Raw genomic sequence first — 23,570 nt, forward strand, 5'->3', positions numbered from 1 at the left:
CATAGGTGGCAATTTGTGAAATATGTGGTCCTTCTCCTGGGCAAGAGATGACCATGTGTCATAGGCTGCAGCAGCTGCATTGCAAAGTTTAAGAAAATGAGGGGGAAATGGGATGACCATATCCCCTGCCCTGTCCCACCAGGTGGGTGTTTCATAAAGCTGTCCGTAAGTAAAAAGCAACTTTAAGAACGACTGGTGATCCTTTCTTGTGGTAAATGATGTTCCCCATAATAATATGTCGGTGATTATTTAGTGCATAAGAAAGGATCACCAGTCGTTCTCAAAGTCGCTCTTAACTTACGAACAGCTTTATGAAATGGGCCCAAGGACACCCTGCAATAGCTCTTGGATCGGCTAGATTCCCAATCTAAAACAGTTTTAACTCTTCCCTATTTCAATGTGAAGAAAACAAAAATTTATGTCAACAATTTTCCTCTTTTTCTTGAAAAATTTTCTTGTTATTTATTTGAATTATGTCCCCAGTTGAAATCCATTTGAGCTACATGTAATGTAGACAACTTTTCAAGTTTCTCATCAAGTTTGTGAGCTATCAAATGTACTGTAGATATGTGTACATATAATATGTGAACATGAATAAATTGTGTTCTATTTGCTTTAAACAAAGTGTCACTGTTCATCCATGAAAGAAAATGGGATATAAGATTGAGATTGACAACAAAACCAGTTCGATATATGATGCCATGCCCTGGATCAGTAAGTTTATTGAATGTTTGTTTGATTGTTAGATTGGTCCAGTGATTGTTTTAGTACTGAGTTGATTGCTTGATTGGATGGTTGATTGACTGTTGGTTTGGTTATTGGTTGATTGTTTGGCCGATTGATTAGTTGGTCGATTGAGTGAGTTATTAGTTCATTGATTGAAGATTGCTTGATCGATTGGTCAATTAATTTGGTTGATTGATTGAAGATTGCTTGATCGATTGGTCAATTAATTTGGTTGATTGAGTGATTGATTGATTGAATGGATGATTGGTTGGTTGGTTGGTTAGTTGATTAATTGATAAGATGATTGATTGGTTTATGGACAGGTTGGTTGGTTGATTGAATAATAGATTTGTTCATTGAATTGTTAGTTACATGTTTGATTGGTTGATTGATCGATAGGTTGGTTGGTTGATTGATTGAATGATTGATTGGTTGATTGAATGTTTGGTTGGTTGATTAGTTAATAGATTAGTTGATTGATTAAATAATTGATTGGTTGGTTCATTGGTTGATTCATAGGTAAGGTGATTGATTTATTGATTGGTTGGTTGGTTAGTTAATTGATGTTTTGTTTGGCTGATGGTTTCATCTCTTGATTGTTTTGATGGTTTATTTATTGATTGGTTAATCGATGGGTTGATTTATTGGTGCACCCTGAAGAAAAGTTTGTTGTTAAAAATAGCAGAAAAAATGATGAAGGTTTGAGGATAAGTCATACAATATTAAGAAGGTTATTTGAATTCCAAGTTTTAGATTTTGCGAAGTCATAAAGGAGCAGCTTCCCTGTATGTTGTGTAATATAAAATACGCGGGGTCCGAAATTATTCACCTGTTGATACTGAAGGTACAGTAAAACCATATATTCAATTATCTGGGAAACGACATTTCATTGTTTTTTTTTTACAATACGATATGTAGGAGAGCTGATTGCAAATGACGTTACATATCAAAAAGTAAAAAATTATAATAATTTTCTTATGCTTGGATGAATTTTATCAGATCATCGGCAATATTTTTAAATATTTATTTCTGCTATTTTTACAATAAACCTTTTGTCAGGGTGAACTACTCCTTCAATTGATTATTATGTATGTAAATGTATTGGTTAATGAATTTGTTGATTAATTCATTGGTTGTTTGATTCAGTCATAGGTTTGTTAATTGGCTAACCGATTGATTTGTTAATTTTTGACTACATACAGTTGATAAATTAATTGAACAAAAACAACATTTTTTTACCATGCGAAAGTAAAATGAATACATCTTAAAATATACAGTGATTCATTTTTTTACAAATAAATATAGATTTTTAATCCCTTCATCCATTAAAAGAACATCCAATTGATATTTCATGGGCACTTTAAACGTATTGCAAGAGATTTTACATGACAAAGATACATTAATATAATTTCATATCGTGCCATGAATTTTAGAGCTAGCTGTTCCAAGGCACATTTTAAACTGGCTTTAGCTAGAGCTGCTGCATCCAAGAGCTCAGTGCAATCCTACCGGATGTCCGATCACCTCACCGCGGTCAAGTTCAGCACAAAGTGCCTGGATAAATCATTAAACATATTGACCCTATTCTGAAATTGGGTTTAATTCAAACTCTGGTCTAAAATTGATGTGTAGGGGAAGGCGGGGTAAGTTGAGCATAGGGGCAAGTTGAACCATTTGACATCGTTTTTTTCAAAGGTCACGATGACTTTCAGTGTGGGGATAGAAAGTTATATATAGGTGGAAAATATTTCAGAAGAATTAAATTTCAAGGCAAGGTACTTATTTCGACAAGATTATTGATCATATCAATTCTAACATGCAAAAGGCAAAAACTGTCACAACTTACCCCGCCTTCCCCTAACTATTGATAGCCAAATGTGAGAGGTATATCTTTAACAGGAAAAGTTCAATTTGTCAGCACATTATTTTAACACTCAAATCCGATCATAACTGATGTGGGAATAATTACTTAAAAATTTCTTCATCTGTAAGGCATGAAGAAAGAGCCAAGTGAATATAGAAATATGTAAATGCAATTTCGAAATATCTGACTTTCCATAACTTTCACACAGAGTAAGGCAAGGGCCTGAGTTAATCCTGGCTGGAGAATGCGGGCCATTGAAATATAAATATGAAGAACTATATACATACATAAAAATGTAAATAAAACTATCATGGAGTAAAGTTTCTTTGGTTCTTATACTACATCTTAATTCCCTTCAACAAGGAATTTATTCTTATTGTTCTGCACTCGACCGAAGTGGGGCCACGTGGTACGATTCTTAATAAGCGGCTATATGGTCAGCAACAGCGGGAGTAATAATTAGTTTCAACATCACCGAGACAAATGCGCTACAAGCCGAACTTGGAATCCAACGGCTGAAAGACATGAACAACTCACTACACTTTTTTTAATATGGGAATGTTAGACGATATTCGAGTATACTTCACCATGATAGCCTTCAGACGTGTTTGACGAAAGAATAGATTTCTTTTATCTTGATTTGTAAAAGATGCAAATGAGGTAAAACCAAACCCAATATCAACACCAACAAAAAAGAAGAGAGAAACAAAAATACAAATGTGAAATGATCATCATTGGCCTACTCTTAAATCAAGGCCCCGTCTTACAATGAGTTATGATTGATGCGATCATCTTAAACTATATCGAAATCCAACAATTTCATATTTTTCTCCAAGAAATTTTCATAATGTCCTTTGTAAACACAGACAACTACACTAAATTTTCAAGAAAACAATCAGTGTATGATTTCACATCACATCTAAAAAGATTTTGAACAAATATACATTTTAGATGTTGCTGGCTTTTCATAGTTGTGGTTGATCGGATCGATCGTAACCTATTGTAAGACGGGGTCCTGATTATTTTGAGAATGCGAATCGCACCTTCCACTATGTGTAACCTACACACTACAAATACACACACTATAGAGTAGATGCGTCCAGTCAACAGTGTACAACTATCTTCACAGTTTACATTTGAACATTTTCGCAATGTTACCCACATCTTTGCGATCACGTAGTCTACTATGTGAACATGTTTTGGACACTGTGAGCAAATTGTATGACACTGTGTTGTTATTTTTTCAAGCAGAAGAACATTTATTAGAATCATGATATCAAGTATATGTAGAGGCTAAACATTAATGAACAAAAGGTAGATCCATGAGGAACACCTATTTTAAAATACTAGACTGTCAATCTGAAAATATCATAAATTGACACACGTACATGGTAATATGATATTCCAACAATAAGTCCATTTCCATGTTCATTTCCAAATTGATTTTATCGCGAGGTACTTCACACCGATGCCCAAAGGTACCAGCTCTTTGGTGTATGCTATCATTGCATCATCAATGACCCAAAAACTTTAAAATTGGAACGAATATATATACTTAACGTCTTTCTATATCTAATAAAGAAACAAATTCGTATGGTTTAAAAGGCCCTACTTGATGTTGTTTGACTGAGTGATGGAAATTTAATTACTAAAAGGTGCAAGTTTTCGCCTTTTAATGTGCGTAATACTTGACATTATCTCTGAACTCCATAGTGTGCTTATAGTAGGCCTATCGCTTATTGAATTGAATATGAATTGAATTTTATTACCAAATATCACCGTCAGGTACAATTACAAGGAATAGCACATCACATATAAACAAAACATTTGGTAATTGGAGCTAACATAATAGCAAGATGCTAATCGAGGTTAGCTCCAATGTCATTATCATAGTTTAAACAATAATTTTAACTAAATCCAATAATGTTCATAAAATTCAGTACTAATTCTACTAAATTGCACCCTTAAAGGTGAACAAATTATAAGCATGATTGCACTCACATTATGTTCCACGTCGTGAACACACTTATAGGGACACTGTTTATTTCCTGAGTAGTCACATCAACAAAACGGACCTCAGACCCATGAGAGCTATTACCCTACTGGAAATAAAGTGTACCACGATATGTGTCACAGTGTGTTCACACTGCGAAATCAAATTCATACTGTTAAATTTGAGTGGTTTAACAATGTGAATCGCATAGGCATGTTCACATAGTCGACTATGTGAACAGTCACACTGTTATGTCTTCACGCTGCATGTCGAATTTGAGCATTTTATCAGTGTGAAAAATATTCTCACATCGTCCACTGTGTAAACACACTGTGAACACACTGTGTGGCACTTTGTTATTTCCAGTACTGAGGGTACTTCCAATGAAATCTATCGATAGGTAATTTGGAGTTGGTTTGGTTGGCGTGACTGCAACATAGCAAACTCCTAAATATTAGGTTGGCTATGACGCGACTGGACAAATATAAGAGAGGAAGTTGTTCATAAGATTGACGACTACTTTGTGGTCCGGATGAACATTGTCTTTGAAGTTCTGAGCAATGGTCATATCCCAAGAGTCGATGAAAGCCAACTCGGGGGAATCCTTTAAGAGCGCCCTCATCGTTTGGTCCAACGTCCTGATATACCACTCACTGTTCTGCAACACATGAAATGTGGTTTGATGCTCACGGGTGTTTGCGCTTTTAAAGATCACCAGTGTCTTAGGACTTCTCCTGTGAAGCCTCTGAACTGCTGCTTTAATATCCCTCATTCTTTCTTCATACATCTCCAAAGGAAAAGTCGTATAATGTGTTCCAACACAAATCAATATGACTGTTCTTGAATCTACAGTGAGAACATCTAATTCGTTGATAATATAGTTGATGGTATCTTTGCGAAGGAAAAACGACGGACGGGCAGGGAGACCATGAAATTTGAAATGAATGGAAATATTAAATATGTTACTTGTAGAATGCAGAGGTCCAGCAATAGATTGACTTTTATCCTTTGGCGGCTCCGCTACAATTTCAGGTTTATATCTACTTGCAAGCTCAATGTATAGTTGCCTGGAAGTGGAGTCACCAAAAATATGAACTGCTCTGTTCTGCAGACATTGTAGGACGTCGGGCATGGTAAACCGACGGAATTTACATTGATCCGAGAACCAGATGTCTTTGGCGTAGAAGCCCGAAGGAGTAGGGTTCTGTAGATGTTGTCCTGGTTTACAAGATGGTAAGGAATCTTGATAGGCAAACACACTATTCCTCCAACCTGTAGAATTTAAGAAGGAAAATGAAAGATGAAAAGTCTCCGTCGCTCTCCTTCATGCCATAATAATGGAATAGTCCGGACAATCCTCTTCATTTTCCAAACTGAATTTAAAAAAATCAAATATCTACTTAATTATCTTCCAACCTCCCTCGGATCTCAGCTTACAATTGTCACCTTAATGGTGGAGCCTTAGTTTATAATCTTCAACATTTACCTAGTTTTTCTGGCCAGAGTTACACCAAAACCGAATTCTCTCGATTAATTCGGTCCGCTTCCAGCCGTTCGGTAGATTCGAAAATTCCCGAATCCTTCCTGAATATTCTCGCATTCGCGGAGGGAGAACAGAATTCTCCCAAAACCACCCGAATACGTGTATTCGGATGGATTCGCAGCTAATTCGGTTTCGGTGTAACTAGGCCTTAACCCATTACCTGTTAGATTCGGATGGCCCCTGTGCAAAGCTATTAAGAATTACATAATTCAGTAGTCAACGGGTTAAGTAAGGTTTATAGCCGTAATTCTTGTCTAGCTGAAAATTGGGAATCCAAAAATATGTCAACTTTATTTACTCATTTCCCATGCTTTAACGATGAAGAAAACCATTTTCCGCAATGCTACGAATGATTTTAGTGTCAAATGAGCTGATAACCTGAACCTGTGGGCCTATACTGTTAGAGAGCTATAGCACAACTGGCTTTAACCCATAATTTAAATCAAAATGAAATTCAGATTCCTACGGGCCTATGTATCTATCTCCGATATGCTTATTTCAGGCTATTTTTGGAATACGTTCTTTTTCGCATTTCCCAATAGTCATATCATGGTGACACGACATCTGCTTCGGCGACAATTTTTCTGGGCTTAATTTCGTCCAAAATATAGGGTTATGGTTTAATGGGCTTGCATTGGGTTTCTTTTAGGTTAGGGATTAGTTGAGGGGGGGGGGCAATTTTTTCAGAGGAAAATTTTGACAAGCCAAAAAAGGTGTTTCGACCACAAATTAAAGGTAAATGCTAGTTTTGGTAACGATTGCAAAATGAGTTCGTACAGAATCCAATGAAATGACCACCGAGGCATGGGCTACTACTCACAATCTTGTAGTGCCGTTAGTTTGAGATCCAAAGCTGCATGAACCAATTAGAATTTCTTGTTTACTGGAATAGATTCCAACCACATTCCATTTTCTTTCTAAATTCAAACTCAATTTTTTCTAATTTCTTTACATTGTGAATTCTTTGTATAGAATTTATGGGCCAAAAGGCCTCCCCGGGGGGGGGGGGCTGCCAAAGTCATCCCATCCCTTTTTCCGAAGTTTTTCTATTTCTTGGAAAATTTGTCATTTTGAAGTCCCTATTGAGGCAGAAAGCGTTTATACTATGTAGTAAACCCACTTTTATTCATTTGGAACCACTTTAATACAAAGGAGTAAGGTACTGGCACATTGAAGACTACTCACTCAAGGGGCTGCCAAAGTCACCAAGCCATTTTCATTATTTTGCCTAGTTTTGTAAATTCTGCCATTTTTAGGCCCCATTTAGGCAATAAAGAACATTTCTGCTATGTATTAAAGCCACTTTTATAGTTGTTATATATAAGAAGAATTGTAAAAGCTTGATGTTGAATAACATGAAAATAAAGTGTAGACATTCATCCAGACCAGATTATTTCAAAATAAGAAATGATTGAAAAAAAAAGATCCTCCACTCTTGGTAATGTTGAATTGCATGAAAATATAGCATAGTCTTTCCTTCAAACCCAGTTATTCAAAATTATGAATTACATGTACATTTTCAAAACAGTATAAAGACCCCATAATCTTATTAATGCTGGATAACATGGACATATACATGTAGCGTAGTCTTTCAGTCCGACCCAGTTTTATTTTTCAAAATTACGCTAATAGTGATAATAAAAAAATCAAAATCTAAGACCAAACAATCCTTCAACCTAAGAAATGTTTTAAAGAGGTTTAGAGCGTTGTCTTTAGTCCAGACCTAATCATTAAAACAAATACGCAAAAAAATCTTCTAACATAAGACCCTATCATATTCTTATTCTTGTGGAATAACGCGAGTTTTAAAACGTACTCTTTTCTCCAGACCCGGCTATTTAAAAAATGAATTTACAAAACTTCAAATCTAAGACCAATCTTCCAAAGTTACACCCAGTAAAGAAATATGTCTTTACCCCACACCCATTTTTTTTTATAATACTAAGACCCCAACAAAACATTGCAATAGTGCATGGGTAAAGCAAACATCCTTCCTCCAGACTTGGTTATTATTTGAAAAAAATGAAATAGTTTTTACAAATATTCTAAAACGAAGACCCAATAATCTGATTACTGTGGAATAACACGAAGACCAATTGTCGAAGATCGACTTTCCTCCAGACACAATTATTTCAAGAATAAATAATCAATAAAACCCAACCCCCAACAACGAATCTAAGAACCAACAATCCTCCAAATTAAGACCATGCATGTAGAAAAGCACATGTTTAGAGCGTTGTCTTTATTCCAGACCCAGTCATTTAAACTTTGTCATATCCAGTTCACCCAGTTCTCTTAAAAATACAAATTAAGCGAAACATTAATCTTAAAATTTAGACCCCAACATCTTCCAAACTATAAAACCCTTGTGATAACACATACTTAATTTGACCAGACCAGCTTATTAAAAAAAATCAGAGCAACAAAACAAACATTTACAATTAAAACCCTTTTCCAGCCTAAGATCCTGTAATATAATGTATGTTAACATTCACCTTTTCTTCCAGTCAAAGAAATTTATAATTAATAAAAATCATCAAAACTTAGAGCCCGGGGAGCATTTCATGAAAGGAGTTGTCTGACGTTTAATCCGACAAGTCCCATTTTATCCGACACTAACCGTGGAAGCACTGCATCTTAGCCAATCAACATCAAGGTCGGACATAAATGTGGATGATATACTCCCACAATCATCTTATTCATGTTGAACAGGCACGAGAATAAGATTGAGTCTTAGTTATGAAGATTTCATTTATCTTATATTTGAAAATGACAAGGTTTGGAATAAAGAGAACTCCCTAAACTTTTATTTATTGAAGGTTATTAGTTTGAAGGATAGTTGGGTTTTAGATTCTGTTGTTCTTTTTAAAAATAATTTTTGTTATTTTGAAATAATTGGGTCTGGAGAAAGACTACACCATATTTCCATGCTATTCAATGTTGATAAGATTACAGGGTCTTTGTTTTGTTGTTGGTTGTTGTTGTGTTTTTTATGATTTTTATAACTGGGTCTGGAGGAAAGACCACGCTATATTTCCATGTTACTCAACATAAATAGGATTGTGGGTCTTTGTTTCCTTTTCTTTTTTTTATTATTACTAATTTATTATTATTATTCATCATGTGTTATTTGAAAGATCTGGGTCTGGATGAAAGACTACGCTATATTTCCATGTTATTAAACATTAATAAGAGGGTTGGGTTACTTTTTGCCTGATTCCACCAGTTATGAATAACTGGGTCTGGAAAAAAAACTATGCTCGATTCTCATTTTTATTCCACTAGAATATCACTATCGTATGTTAGTTTGGACCTATATTATGATTTTTGAAATAAACAGGTCTGAAAAAAGACTTTGGACTTATATGATAATTTTTTAATTAACTGGGTCTGGAAAAAAGAATTTGGACTTATATAATTTTTTAAACGACTGGGTCTGGAAAAACGACTTTGGACTAATATTGTAATTTTTTAATTAACCGGGTCTGGAAAAAAGACTTTGGACTTATATAATAATTTTTGAAGCAACTGGGTCTGGAAAAAAGACTTTGAGCTGATATTATAATTTTTGAATTAGCTGGGTCTGGAAAAAAGACTTTAGACTTATATACTAGTTTTTGAAACAAGCGGGTTTGGAAAAAAGACTTTGGACTTATATAATAATTTTTTGATCAATCGGGTCTGGAAAAAAAAAACTTTGGACTTATCCCCAAGAAAGACTTTGCACTTTTGTGCTATATGAATGCATTCCGAACGCGCATTATAGGATTTTAGTTTAGAACGGATTCGTCAAAAATCCCTTCAAATTTATATCATTTGTGGGTAAAGTCATTATTACATTTGTGGGCGATCAAAAATTATTACATTTGTGGGTAAAGTGCATTATTACATTTGTGGGCGAAATTATTACATTTTTGGGTAAAGTGTTATTACATTTGTGAGCGTTATTACATTTGTGGGTAAAGTGTTATTACATTTGTGGGCGATTATCACATTTGTGGGTGTAACAGGGGGGGGGTCCTATGCCAGAGGTAATGAATTTGGTTTGGATCAGATTTTATCCCCAGTTAAGAGTAATTCTAATTGATTTAAGCAGCGTTGGATAAAAAAAAAATAACCGCACTGCAGGATTGTGAGTACAGCAGCCCACAGGGTAGTAAGAACATATCTGAAAATGTTTTTTTAATCTTCATTTGGATATGAATAACGCATATTCAATCCAAGTGTAGTCTTATAGAGCGCCACATATTTAAACACACACAAAAGATATATCGTCTCAATTTGTTCATATCTACTTGAGATGGTCATGGACACTGGCCATTAGTGTATTCCTATTTTAAAGGTTTGATATCTAAATTTCACTTTTGAATGTTGCTGTAACGTTATAGAGCTGTCACTTAGCAACATTTTGGTACATGAATGACGTATTCATGACACATGCAAAAGGAGATATGGCGACTTACATCTCACCTTCCCCTTAAAGGTTATTGACTTTTTCATTTTTTTGTTATTTTACATTGCTCTTTAAATTCATTGGTAAAAAAAAGATGATACCACAATTTAAGACAACTACCTACGTTAACTAAAGGGGCCATATTAAAAACCTATGTTGTCAATACTTTTCTGTTGTGTGGGTTGTACGAACTCATTTTTCACAGGTCCTTGCTCCCGGACTCAATGGGCGAACAATGAAATCACAGTGGACGGATGCTCCATGGGTATACAAAGAATGGACCACGGGTATACAAAGAGTGCACAACGGATACATAACGTTTTCCAACGGATGGTAAGATTATTTTCCGTTTTACCATCCTTTCTGTATCCATTAGTGCAGTTGGACCAAGCCTCTACTATGTTGATAACGATGTGACTTTTAATTTCAAGTTGGTGTATATACTTACTATTAATATCGCCTTTGACATCCAGTGGAGGTGGGGGATTTGTTATTGGCAGCTTATATCTGAAGATGAAAAAAGGACACTTTAAGAAATTAAAGATTGAGCATAGATTTGTGTGCCAAAATGTGTGAGAGTGTGTGTGTGCATGCGGGTGTGTGTGTGAGTGTTAAGAAAGTTTCTCGAAATTATTCATAATACGATGTTTAATCATTATTATTATTATAATGATGATAATTAGAAGTAGTATAGATAGTAGTAGTAGTAGTGTTAATAGTAGTAGTAGTGTTAATAGTATTAGTAGTCGTAGTAGTAGTAGATTAGTAGTAGTAGTAGTAGTAGAAGAAGCAGTAGTAGTAGTATACTACTACTACTAGTAGTAGTAGTAGTATACTGCTAGTAGTAGTAGTAGTAGTAGTACAAATAGTAGTAGAAGTAGTAGTAGTAGTAGTAGTAGTAGTAGTAGTAGTAGTAGTAGTAGTAGAAGTAGTAGTAGTAGAAGTAGTAGTATAAATAGTAGTAGTAGTAATAGAAGTAGTAGTGTTAATAGTATTAGTAGTCGTAGTAGTAGTAGATTAGTAGTAGTAGTAGTAGAAGTAGCAGTAGTAGTAGTATACTACTAGTAGTAGTAGTAGTAGTAGTATACTGCTAGTAGTAGTAGTAGTAGTAGTACAAATAGTAGTAGAAGTAGTAGTAGTAGTAGTAGTAGTAGTAGTAGTAGTAGTAGTAGTAGTAGTAGTAGTAGTAGTGGTAGTAGAAATAGTAGTAGTAGTAGTAGTAGTAGTAGTAGTAGTAGTAGTAGTAGTAGAAGTAGTAGTAGTGGTAGTAGTAGTACACTGTTAGAAAAAATAAAAGAAGTTCCTGCAGCAGTCTCGAGAACACCTGTAATCTTACCGAATTGCGTAATCTTACAGGAAATTGGTATTTGATGTATGGAATCTTACAAATTTCCTTGAATAAAACACCCTTTTCCCCTTTTTAAACAGACCTGTTCTGTTAAATTGCAGAAAAATTCTTGTTTTATGAATTTACAGAATGATTATTACGCAATTCGGTATGATTACAGGTGTTCTCGAGACTCATGCTGCAGGAACTTCTTTTATTTTTTCTAACAGTGTAGTAGTAGTAGTAGTACAAAAAGAAGTCATAGTTGTAGTAGTAGTAGTAGTACTAGTAGTAGTAGTAGTAGTAGTAGTAGTAGTAGTAGTAGTAGTAGTAGTAGTAGTAGTAGTAGTAGTAGTAGTAGTAGTAGTAGTAGTAGTAGTAGTAGTAGTAGTAGTAGTAGCATTTTGAACGGGGAAAATTGTGACCAAAATCGTCCTACACTGTTAAAAGACCCTGATTTTACAGAAAGAAACAGAAGATTTTGCAGAAAGCAATAACAGAATCATTCTGTAAATTCATAAAACAGGAATTTTTCTGCAATTTCACAAAACAGGTCTGTTTAAAAAGGGGAAAATGCTGATTTATTTTAGGAAATTTGTAAGATTCTATACACCAAACACCAATTTCCTGTAAGATTACGCAGTCTGGTAAGGCTCGGTGTAAAAATGGCAGAGGTAAAAATGGCAGAGGTAAAAATGGCAGAGGTAAAAATGGCAAAGGTAAAAATGGCAGAGGTAAAAATGGCAGAGGTAATAATGGCAGAGGTAAAAATGGCAGAGGTAATAATGGCAGAGGTAAAAATGGCAGAGGTAAAAATGGCAAAGGTAAAAATGGCAGAGGTAATAATGGCAGAGGTAAAAATGGCAGAGGTCATAATGGTATAGGTAAAAAGAGTCTTCAACCCCCATCAAAAAAAATCAAAAAGCCCCCGCATGTAAGCCCTACATAGATTAACTAAGAAAGATTTTAAGAAAATAAAAATAATGGAAAGGGTGACATTCTTAAAATCATAGATAGATCGTCTGCACCAAATTGATAATCTTTTGGCTAGAATATCCTATTTTTTCTGGACTCTCATGGATGGCCTTCTCATGTCAAATCGCTGTATTAGTATTCAAATTTGAAGCACACTCTTGATCGCAATTGAACTTAATTCATTACAGGGGAAGTTCAACCTCGGTTAAAAGTCATTGTAGAATAGCAGAAAAAAATAAAATGATAATGGTGAGGGTTTTAGGAAATCAATCAAAGATTTAAAAAGCTCGCATCCGTAATTACTTTTATATTTCAATGGTGACGTCATTTGCGAGCAGCTTTCCCATATTTGGTGTATAGAAAATATTAATGAAATGTAATTTTCTAGAAAAATCCAAAAAAATTGTTTATCTTCAGTTTATATCAAGCGACAAATCATTTCACTGACGCTCCTGAAATATTTTTAAAGCAATTATGAACCATTTTTTAGTGCATAAAATGTCATGGGGCAGCTTCCCATATATGACGTTAAACCCTTTAGGAACCTGGCATCCACTTGGACTAGCTGCATTGAGGTATTGCTCTATAAAGACTGAACAATAATTGTATCATTTACATTCAACGTATCACATTAATCAGGGGCAGATCCAGGATTTTCCAAGGGGGGGGCACAGTTTCCTGAAAAATGACATGCAAAAAAGTTTTCCGCCTACTAACTCGTAAACAAAATAAATAGCAGGCAGAAAAGGGTCTTGCTTTAAAAAGGGGGCACACTTGAGTTAGCATATTTGCTAAGATTTTAATAATTACCTCTCAAGGGGGGGGGCACGGGCCAGCAGTGCCCCATGGATCCGCCAGTGACATCACTGGCGGATCTATTCATCATGATCCATCATGATATGGAAATTAAAAAAATACTTTTATTACAGAATGTTCAGTTATTTTTTTAATCCAGTTTAAATTATGAAAGTAGTTCGACGTAGACCCGAACTTGTTCGTTTCAGAGGGTTAGTGGCTGCACACATTGGTGTTTACATTTTAAAAATCGTTGGGTTTGTATGTAAAGCGTTGTTCTGCTTACGAGCTTAAGATCCTTTCATCATGCAGTCACTAATTGAAATCATTTTGGCAAGAAAATGATTGAGTTTAGATCTTAAATGATGAAAAACAACATAATATTTAATCAGTTTTTATAGTCCATTTCGTCGACAAGAATCCGGTCATGGATGATAATCATAATGTAGCCTATCTTTATCATTTTTACCTCTGCCATTTTTACCTCTGCCATTTTTACCTCTGCCATTTTTACCTCTGCCAATTTTACCTCTGCCATTTTTACCTCTGCCATTTTTACCTCTGCCATTTTTACCTCTGCCATTTTTACCTCTGCCATTTTTACCTTTGCCATTATTACCTCTGCCATTATTACCTCTGCCATTATTACCTCTGCCATTTTTACCTCTGCCATTTTTACCTGGCACCGTCTGGTAAGATTATACTATAATCTATCACCTATTACGTGTTCTCGAAACTCTGCTGCAGGAACTTCTTTTATTTTAAGGGTAGAATATCTAACAGTGTATGAACTCTGAGCCCCTCCTAGAAATTATACTTTAACCGATTAACAAAATGATATTCTTCTCCCGGTAATATCCATGATCATGCACTAGAATCTTAAATCGTATCTAAATTCCGATTTAAGATTTATTGATATGCTTTTCAGCTATTTTCAAAATGTAATGAATTAAAAATAACGATATCAAATAAATTAGAAGAAACAAATAGAAGCATACAGAGTAAAATTTATAAAACTAAGGTGAGAAAAGAATGAAGAATAGTATATTAAAAAGAGAGATGTAATTCTATAATACCACTTCGATTATGATAAAAACCGAAAGAATAATTACTGATTTAGGGCGTGTGTTTGACTGTTGTTCATGTGTGTGTGTGTGTGTGTGTGTTTGTGGGTGGGCGGGGGTGAAACGCGTGTGAGGGTGTGTGTGTATTAGTAAAGCTGTTATGTAAAGGTGGGAGCGTCCATGTATGCCTATGTGATCGAAATGTATTTGCGTTCGTGTATGGGTGTACGTGTATGGGATGGTAAGGGTGTGGGGTGGGTGTGGGTGGGTGTCCGTGTGTGTATGTAAGAAAATGAAGGGAAACAGGGTGAGTGGCTTCGATAGATGGGATTTAATAATTGTTGAAAATCTGAAAAAAGTGGTAAAGAAATGGGGAGCAGGGGCGGATCCAGGATTTTTAAAAGACGGGGGGGGGCACATTTTTCCGAGGAAAAATTTGACAAGCAAAAACAAAAGGGGGAAAGGGTACTCTTTCAAGGGCGAGGGGCACACTTCTGTTTTAACGGCATTATAACATTACAAATGTTTTAATGGACCTCTCAAAAGGGTGGGTGACGGACCGGCTGTGTCCCCGCCCCTGGATCCGCCAGCGATGGCGAGAGTGCGTTTGCGCGAGAGGAGGGGTTTGAGCTCATAAACGTGATATGTGCGCGGTAAGAATATGACACCGTTCTAATTACCGTCCTAAAACTTGTTTATTGAAAACTAGTGTAATGGAAACTAGGTTCACGTGAATTGAGAACACTCGGACCGGTCTTTGAAGAGATCTTTAGATCGACTTGTTTTGTCAACTGGTTTTGCGGAAGTGCACAACCGTTTCTGTTTGTGGTAACTCCCGTAGAAACTCGGCAGGACAGCATTTTGCTGGTAAACGCCAAGCTGGTAAATGATCAATTACCTATGAAACATTTTACGTCTAGGTTAATCAGTCATAGTGACTGACGTTATAGACAACAAATATCGCTCTCGGGCCTTTTTATCAAAGTTAAGACAATGGTAGAGTTGGGATTCGAACTCACAACCTTGCGATTATTAGTCCAATGCTGTAACCACTGGACCACACGACCGTTCCATATCAAATATTTAAAAACAACAACAATAATAATAATAATACACGATTTTTGGAAATAGGAGCATTATAAAGTATCACATACACTTTTTAAAACAAAATATTGACAAAATATCAAACTTACACTTTGAAGATTTTTTCCTCTTCTTTGCTTACTGCATTCATGGTGAATTTTTGGGATAGTTTGTTATCTGTTGCGTATCGCTTCCAGTCATCGCATGACAGATTTTGCTTCGAGGGTGCTACGCAGAACCACGGATAGCCTGTTCGCCCATCTGTGAAGTTGCACAACGGTCTCTGTCTTGTACAAATTTAGGAGAAGGAACGCGAAACATAAAAGTACCGTTATACGATATGGGTATTTTCATGGGTACAAGATTATTACTCCTGAATGTGAATGTCTTCAAACCCCCCCCCCAAAAAAAAAAATACATCATGAATAATATTTTGAATTATATTGAAAATACCCTAACTAAAAGTTGGTTTTGATAAAAAGCAGAAAATAGAGGAATATACTGGTGAACATTGCATGAAAATCCCTCAACTCGAAGATTAACGTAAGGGGTAACATTTTAGAATTTATTCTTAATTTATGACGTCATAAACGAGCAGCTCTGATCCAGTATGAAATGGGATATGAACTCTCCAAAGAGCATAAGCCTGTTTTGCATGTTAAAGGTATTCCGTAATTATTATATATTTCACTACATTTCGCCATGTTTAACTATTTATGGTATTCCAATAATATGCGGCTCACTATTTCATGTAATTTTTATCATGATTATCCTAAGTCCCTAATTTAGACCAATCTACTTAAGTTAGATGTAATTTGACACCCATTGAAATTAAAACACCTTTCCTTTAACTCAATTGATTTTGAAGTACATATACATGTATATGACATATTTATAATTTCATACACTCTAACTTGCAAAAGAGCTGAGCTGGTCCCGAAACTCACTCCTCTGAGAGTGAGATGGGGAACCACTCATTATAGAGTGAGATGTACATCTTTTAAGAGTGCATAATAACTCTGTCTGGATTGAACAGTGCATAATTTTTTTAGACATTCATGATTTTAATACACCTTGAAATCTTGATCAATCTTGAAAACTCACATTATTGATTATTTTGGGAATGCACATTGTATCTTCAAAGATTTCCGAACCCGAGCTCAGATTGCGCGAGTACCGTCCTGTAAAGATTGTTTTCCCTGGCTCCACGACACGGGTCCTCTGTAGAATCTCAACTGCTTCACTCGGGTGCACCAATGTCACAATCACCCTCACTTTCCCAGGCCATCTCAAGGTCACATCAGCTATATAGGAACCATTTCCCAGGTCATTCGTGACGTCAATGCTCCAGGACGACTTCGTTTCTGGGGTGTAGAGTTTAACCCGGAAGTAATCTCCTCCGTAACTCTTCGAGTCGTTGTTGATGTCCATTGCGGTGATGAGGATCTTCAGGGTGTCGTTGACCTGGTAGGAGTCCCTCCGGTCGATGATACGAGCTGTAGAATACACGTTGCTCGTGTACGAAGTAGTTTTATTTTTCACCCCAGTCGATGACGAGTTGGATACTGTATAGTTCTCAAGTACAAATAAAAGAGAGAAATATATATACATTATACATAAATCATACACGTATTATAAATTACATCTACAACAGTTTATGCAAGAAATGGAGAACAATCCGTGACGTAACTTTAATCGATGTTCACCAGAGGTACTCGCCCTTTTCTAAAATTTTGTAAGGCCGAAAATGTCTCTTCGAATCGAACCCCACCTGCCCCCCCCCCCCCCACCCCAGCTTAAAAAGACAAACAGATTTTGAGCTTCTCCATTTTTTTGGTGTGTGTATCGATTATACACACACACACACACATGGGTTTAAACAATAAACCCAGCTGGGGAAAAAGAATCCTACAGTGTATTTACAGTATAGATCCACACCACAATGTGAATTAATTTTCACACTCTTAAATTTGAGCATTCAGGTCCCCCTAGCCTACGTACACAAAACGTATTCATAAAGGACACAGCGGACAAGCAAAATTTCGCGGGTGGCTCCTTCCGTTTTCATCCGCTCCAAAAATGGACAACATTTGCGAAAACCTAAAACCCCTTTTACACCTTCACGGAAGCAACACGGATCATCCCGGATTGTCAATCCGGGGTCATCCGTGTACAGTCCGGGACTACCGTGTACACTCCGGCTACTCATCCGGCGCCATCCTTGATGTACCGGCATGTCCGGGAGAAAAATTGAACATGTTAAATTTTTCATCCCGGAGTACACGGACTGATAATCATCCGTGTTCATCCTTGTAGCCTCCTTGTACATCCGTGTAGCTACCGAATGCATCCGGGAGGCTCCTTGTAAGAACCGGGTGATCCTTGTTGATACCGGCTTTATCCGGGGTCAAATGTTTGTATTGTTTGCGTACATGAACAATTGTCCGTATTCATAACCAAGCACGAGCATGCTCCAGATGTTGCGAAAAGGGACAAAACTTCATTCTAGCAAGATGCCGGCGACAAGAAGTGGTAAGGTCCGTGTAAAGACCCAGTAACATCCGTGATCATCTGGGTATTCCGTGTTGGCTCCGGGAGCATATCAAACAGGATCCCTATTGCTACCTTGCCTATCCTTGTAGACTCCGTACTTTTCCGTACATATCCGTGTTAATAACCAGTTAACTCCGTACTCACTCCGGGAATGCTAGGAAAATACAAATTTGGCACCCCGGATCATCACGGACTGAGATCCGTGTTGATCCGTGTTGCATCCGTGAATGTGAAAAAGGGGCTTAACGGGAAAAATAAGGTTAATGGTAGTATGCAGCGCGGATGTTAAACGGTTGTTCATCGGAAAACTTACGGATGAAAGTGGATGACCGCTCTGAAGGGGTTACCGGGTGTTTTGAATACTTTATTTACGAGATGCATACGCTTATACATATAATAGGCCTACTTTCTATTTCCGTGCTACTAGCGATGTATAGACGTTCCATGTACCTTATCTTTCCACCCTCTTTCCGTTGTTCAGCTTCAGTGGATCTGAGATGCGAGGATGCAGATAAGATACAGCGGACGTTTAGCGGATGATAGCAGACATGGAACATTTGTTGCTAGTATATGTTGCGGATTTACATCGTACCGGCGTTGAGTTCATACGTTTTATAAAGGCTTGGTGCCACTGGACATACGGACGCAGCGAGAGGATGTACGTAAAAGAAAGTGTTGTCATCCGTTGGAAAACGTTATGTATCCTTTGTGTATCTTTGCAAACGTGTTTCATACGCTCTATATCCATCGCATCCGTCCACTGTGATTTAATTGATCGCCCATTTTGTCCAATATCTGGGGCGGATGAAAACGGATTTTTTTTGCTTGTCCACTGCATCCGTTAAGAGTACGTGTCCACGCGCATGCTTGCTCTTATTCCGAATTCATGAATATTCATATCATGTAGACTTGGGGTCCGGAACTGCGGTGGGAAAAATAACTTCGAGTACCGGACGTCATTATGCATGAATTATTCGTTTGAATTCAATGGACAACTGACGATTAGAGGTATCATCGATATGTTCACTTTACCTTGTACCTAAATGTTGGCGGAACACGTATATGGTTTGGACGAAGTAGCTGTCGCTCCGACTGGTAAAACATGGTCATCAAGAAAGTTGCAACAAGTATCACCACTAATAAGTGATGTAGAGTTCTTTTAAATTCCATATATGTAACACCGACGCTCTGCAATGACAAAATTATAAAGGTGATTAGTTGATATCATTTAGGAGAAAATGCCAGTAACGTTTCTTTTTTGTCCGATCTGACAAATCCATGGTACCATGGGTGTCGATCACGGGGGGATGGGGGGATATATCCCCCCAATATTTCAAGTGGGGGGATGGCCTGTATTATCACCCCCCCCCCCAATAATTTAGGGTAAAAAATTAAAATGATGATGAAAAAAATGAAAAGTTTGATCATGATGATTATAGTGATGATTATAGTATGCCATCAATCAGTTTGTTTCTCTCGCAATTTGTGTATATTGTTATCAAATAAAAACATTCCTTTTCAGGACTATTAAACAGATGGGTGGAGGTTCAAGATGAAAAAGAATGAAATGTTTATGTATATGATATTTTTAACACATGACATAATAGGACCCCAACGAAAAACAACGTTTGTTGATAGGGTGTTCCATCCTACCAGTGGTGAATAAATTAATTAATTCAAAAGGGTGGAAAAATAAACGGGAGTAAAATGGTGGCAAGATAAATCGTCTAAGGAATGACGGTAAACCCGATGGCGCACAAGAAGCCACACAGTTTGTAATTTGTGCTAGTCTTAATTGGTCCGAATCTGCATTTTATCATCATGCATTAAGAAGAAAAAAAATATTGCCAGTCGGGTTAGATTTAAGAGAAGTTGTATACACAGAGGCGTCGATCCTGGGGGGCAGGAGGGCGATCGCCCCACCAATGAAAATATTGGGGGGCAAACATATCGTTTTGCCCCCTCCCAATAATTCCGCATGTGCAACTAAAAAATAAAATAAGATTGTAATGCTACACTAAAATCAGCAAGCGAGATTGAGATATCAACTCGATTTTGATTTAAAATCGTGCTCAAAATGTCTGCTTTTCAGATTGGAATATACAAATTTTCAGCTCGCGCTTCGCGCTCGCATCATTTCTTTACCAAAACCCCATACATTTCATGATTAAATCGGTGTATAGAATGTCCCGTTTTCAGTTCTAAACCTCAAAAGAACTCCCGCTTCGATTTGCAATAATCTTTTGTTGGATATATATATCTTGTTCTTTATTAAAAGCGTCCATTAAACTGTCTTTTTTCCAGATCGAAATATCAAAATGCTCGCGCTTTGCGCTCGCATATTGTTCTTCTAGATACCCATCTTAATCATTGGTACCAAAAATGCTTAGAATATCAAGCTTTCAGGTCAGAATATAAAGACATTTCAGCTCGCTCTCTAGTGAGATACATGTATCTATCCTCCTCATGAGTTACTACAAACAAACCTAAACAGGTACATTTTTCCTGTTTTCATGTCATACAAAAAAATTGTTGGTGAGGGTGAGATATTAGTCTCTTTCTCATGGTCGAGTCATTTATATATATATATATATATATATATATATATATATATATATATATATATATATATATAAAGGTATATGTGTGTGTGTGGGTGGATGGGTGAGTTTGTTTGTTTTGTGTGATCGAGCGCCTTTGGAACGTTGATTCATGATTTTGCCCCCCCCCATCTGAAAAATGGATCGACGCCCCTGTGTATACATCATGTTCAATAAACAGATCAATATGTAGTGGTCCACACAATTTTTGTCATTTTTTTCTTTCGTATAAGTTTAGAATAGGCTTACTTGTAACACAAATTGAATTTTAAAAATATATATATAAGTACAGTACACTACAACAATTAAGGAATTTCCAAGAACACCACGCATATCAACCACTCCCAAATGTCCTAACTTGTGATTTTAGTGGGGGTAATGTTGAAAGATCCCCTTTCACAAGAACATTTGTGTCAATCATCCCCCCCCCCCCAATCAAGAATACTGATCGACACCCATGCATGGTACCGTTAAATACAAGACAATGAATCGCAGAACTTTCTAATCAGCAGGTATTAAATCATTCAGGCAGGGAGCATGCTTAACATGCTTAAGAAGGTACCACAGTGTTTGAGGCTCTCCAAAACCACAATTAAACGAGTTGTGGGGGCTCTGTGCTGAAAATAAGGTAAAATCCCCCAACAAAAGGCTAAAATTCCTTCAAAATCTGAAAAAAAACGATAAAAAAATATATATATTCTACCCTTCATTAATATGCAATAGGGGGCTGATGATGTAATGTCCCAATTTTTCTTTTTCTTGTTGTATTATATGAAGTCATACTTATGTCCCAACTTTCTTTTTTCTTGTTGTATTATATTAAGTCATACTTATATCATAACTGTATTTGTCTCATTGGTACAAAATAAGTAACAGCTCTCTACAACCTGTTTGGGCTGAATGCTTCTTTTCTCTTCTTCCCCTAGTTCGATTTCCCCGTTTACTTATCTCTCTTTCTTTTCTCTCTCGTTCTATTATCTCTTCTTCTCTATTCACATTTTTTTTACTTTCCTTTCTTCGTTTTTATTTTAATTCTTCCTATCATCTTGGCGTCCGCTATTGCCCTGCCTGACTTTTTTTCGCTTTCTTTATCTTTCTATCATTTTGCACTGCTGCGCTTCGCGCTTTAATTTTTGCGGCATTGTTTTTACGCTTTGATTTTTTTACACCGCGGCATTACTATTACTACGATGCTGTTAGATTCATTACGATATAATGGTTGCTTTATTTTAATATACTGTCTTTATTATATATAAATTGAAGTTTAAACATCGTGAAAATACCCCCATCCCACCAAAAGAAAAAATATAATAATAACAAGTACTATATAGGAATACCAACATAAATGAGAAATCGGAATCAAAGGGCAGCATTTAAGCCCCTACATAATGTTATTTTTACGATTAACCTCTACATGATCGAAGTCAATATGCCTAGCTGAGCTTCAAAATAAATACATTTCATAGTTAATTGTTAGTTTATTTGCACTAAAATATCGACAAACGTTTTTCTCATAAGCCAGTTCGTACACCTCATGGGCAAGTTTGTAAAACTGATCTCTCCTTTTTTTACTGGGGAAGCTGAATTTCAAAGCAATATTTTATGAAGCATTTCTGACATAAAACGAATGAATTATGAACACCTGGTGACCAAAAAATAGCACATCAATGTTCCATTTTTACTTAAAATGTGAGACGCCATGCGCTAGTTGGCGCATTATTCCAGTGGAATGAATTTTTAAAAAGACCCGCACAATTCAGAAGAGTATGTGCAGAATCTAGACATCAAAATTGGTGCTTATCTCATTGAATATTAAAGCACTATTTCATTCTAGTTCAAGTTACCTTCTTATGATCATGCGCGAAATGGAATTAAGAACTGGCACATTTTAGTGTTTGCAATATTGAATAACTTGATCAAGATTTCTATAAGAACGTTATGTTTGTATCGTCAGTATGAATATGACATAAGATAGAATTGTTGATGAACGACATAGGTTGTTTGATAAACAAAAAAGGGGGTAGTAAAGACCCTTGGGGCCCCCAACATGTGATTGTCTTGTTGTCTGACTAGACATTATACTGTGCATTATTGCTCATTGGAAAGATAACTACAAAAAAAGCCAACAAAAATATCAATATGCAAATAGTATTGGATGTGCGAATAAGAACTAATATGCTTGCCCAAATAACACAGACACTATGCATACAACATGTATACCCACTTCAGACAGGAAATGCCTGCGTGTGAACGGGGCGGTTTCGAATGAAATAATAGATAAGGGGAAAAGGCTTGAAAGATTAGGGAAGGGTGATACATAATATTTAAAATGCTGACGCAAGAAAAAAAAGAGGATAAACGTCAGAAATTATTTTGTCGTTTGCATTGCCTCTTCCCATCAAAATAATGGGGCGTCACGTCTTATTTCTTATCAAAAGTACAAACGGTGTGTGGGGTAGAGGGGATTTTCCTGAATCCTATTAAGTACTTCATGTGGCACTACATGCGCGGATCCTGAAAGAGAAAAGAAAAAGAAAAATGCTCTAAATGCCCCTCTTAAAATGATAGGGCGTTTTGTCTACAGAAAAAAGACA

At 36.4% G+C, this 23,570-nt stretch overlaps 1 protein-coding gene across 2 annotated transcripts in view; it reads right to left on the reverse strand.

Moving 5' to 3' along the window:
• Window positions 1-4,454: 4,454 nt before the first annotated feature.
• Window positions 4,455-23,570, reverse strand: part of LOC121420168 (NXPE family member 3-like) — a 37,400-nt gene continuing 18,284 nt past the window's right edge. The window contains exons 2-6 of one of the 2 annotated variants that reach the window (XM_041614714.1): window positions 19,409-19,564; window positions 16,928-17,388; window positions 15,934-16,106; window positions 11,028-11,086; window positions 4,455-5,855 (exon numbers count right to left, since the gene is read on the reverse strand). In XM_041614714.1, coding sequence (XP_041470648.1) covers window positions 5,047-5,855; window positions 11,028-11,086; window positions 15,934-16,106; window positions 16,928-17,254 — 1,368 coding nt within the window. In that variant the 5' untranslated portion in view covers window positions 17,255-17,388; window positions 19,409-19,564 and the 3' untranslated portion in view covers window positions 4,455-5,046. Of the gene's footprint in view, window positions 5,856-11,027; window positions 11,087-15,933; window positions 16,107-16,927; window positions 17,399-19,408; window positions 19,565-23,570 lie in introns of both variants that reach the window. The other variant, XM_041614713.1, reaches the window with a different exon arrangement.

Source organism: Lytechinus variegatus, chromosome 8, assembly GCF_018143015.1.
Source record: "Lytechinus variegatus isolate NC3 chromosome 8, Lvar_3.0, whole genome shotgun sequence".
In the NCBI taxonomy this organism is placed as follows: domain Eukaryota; kingdom Metazoa; phylum Echinodermata; class Echinoidea; order Temnopleuroida; family Toxopneustidae; genus Lytechinus; species Lytechinus variegatus.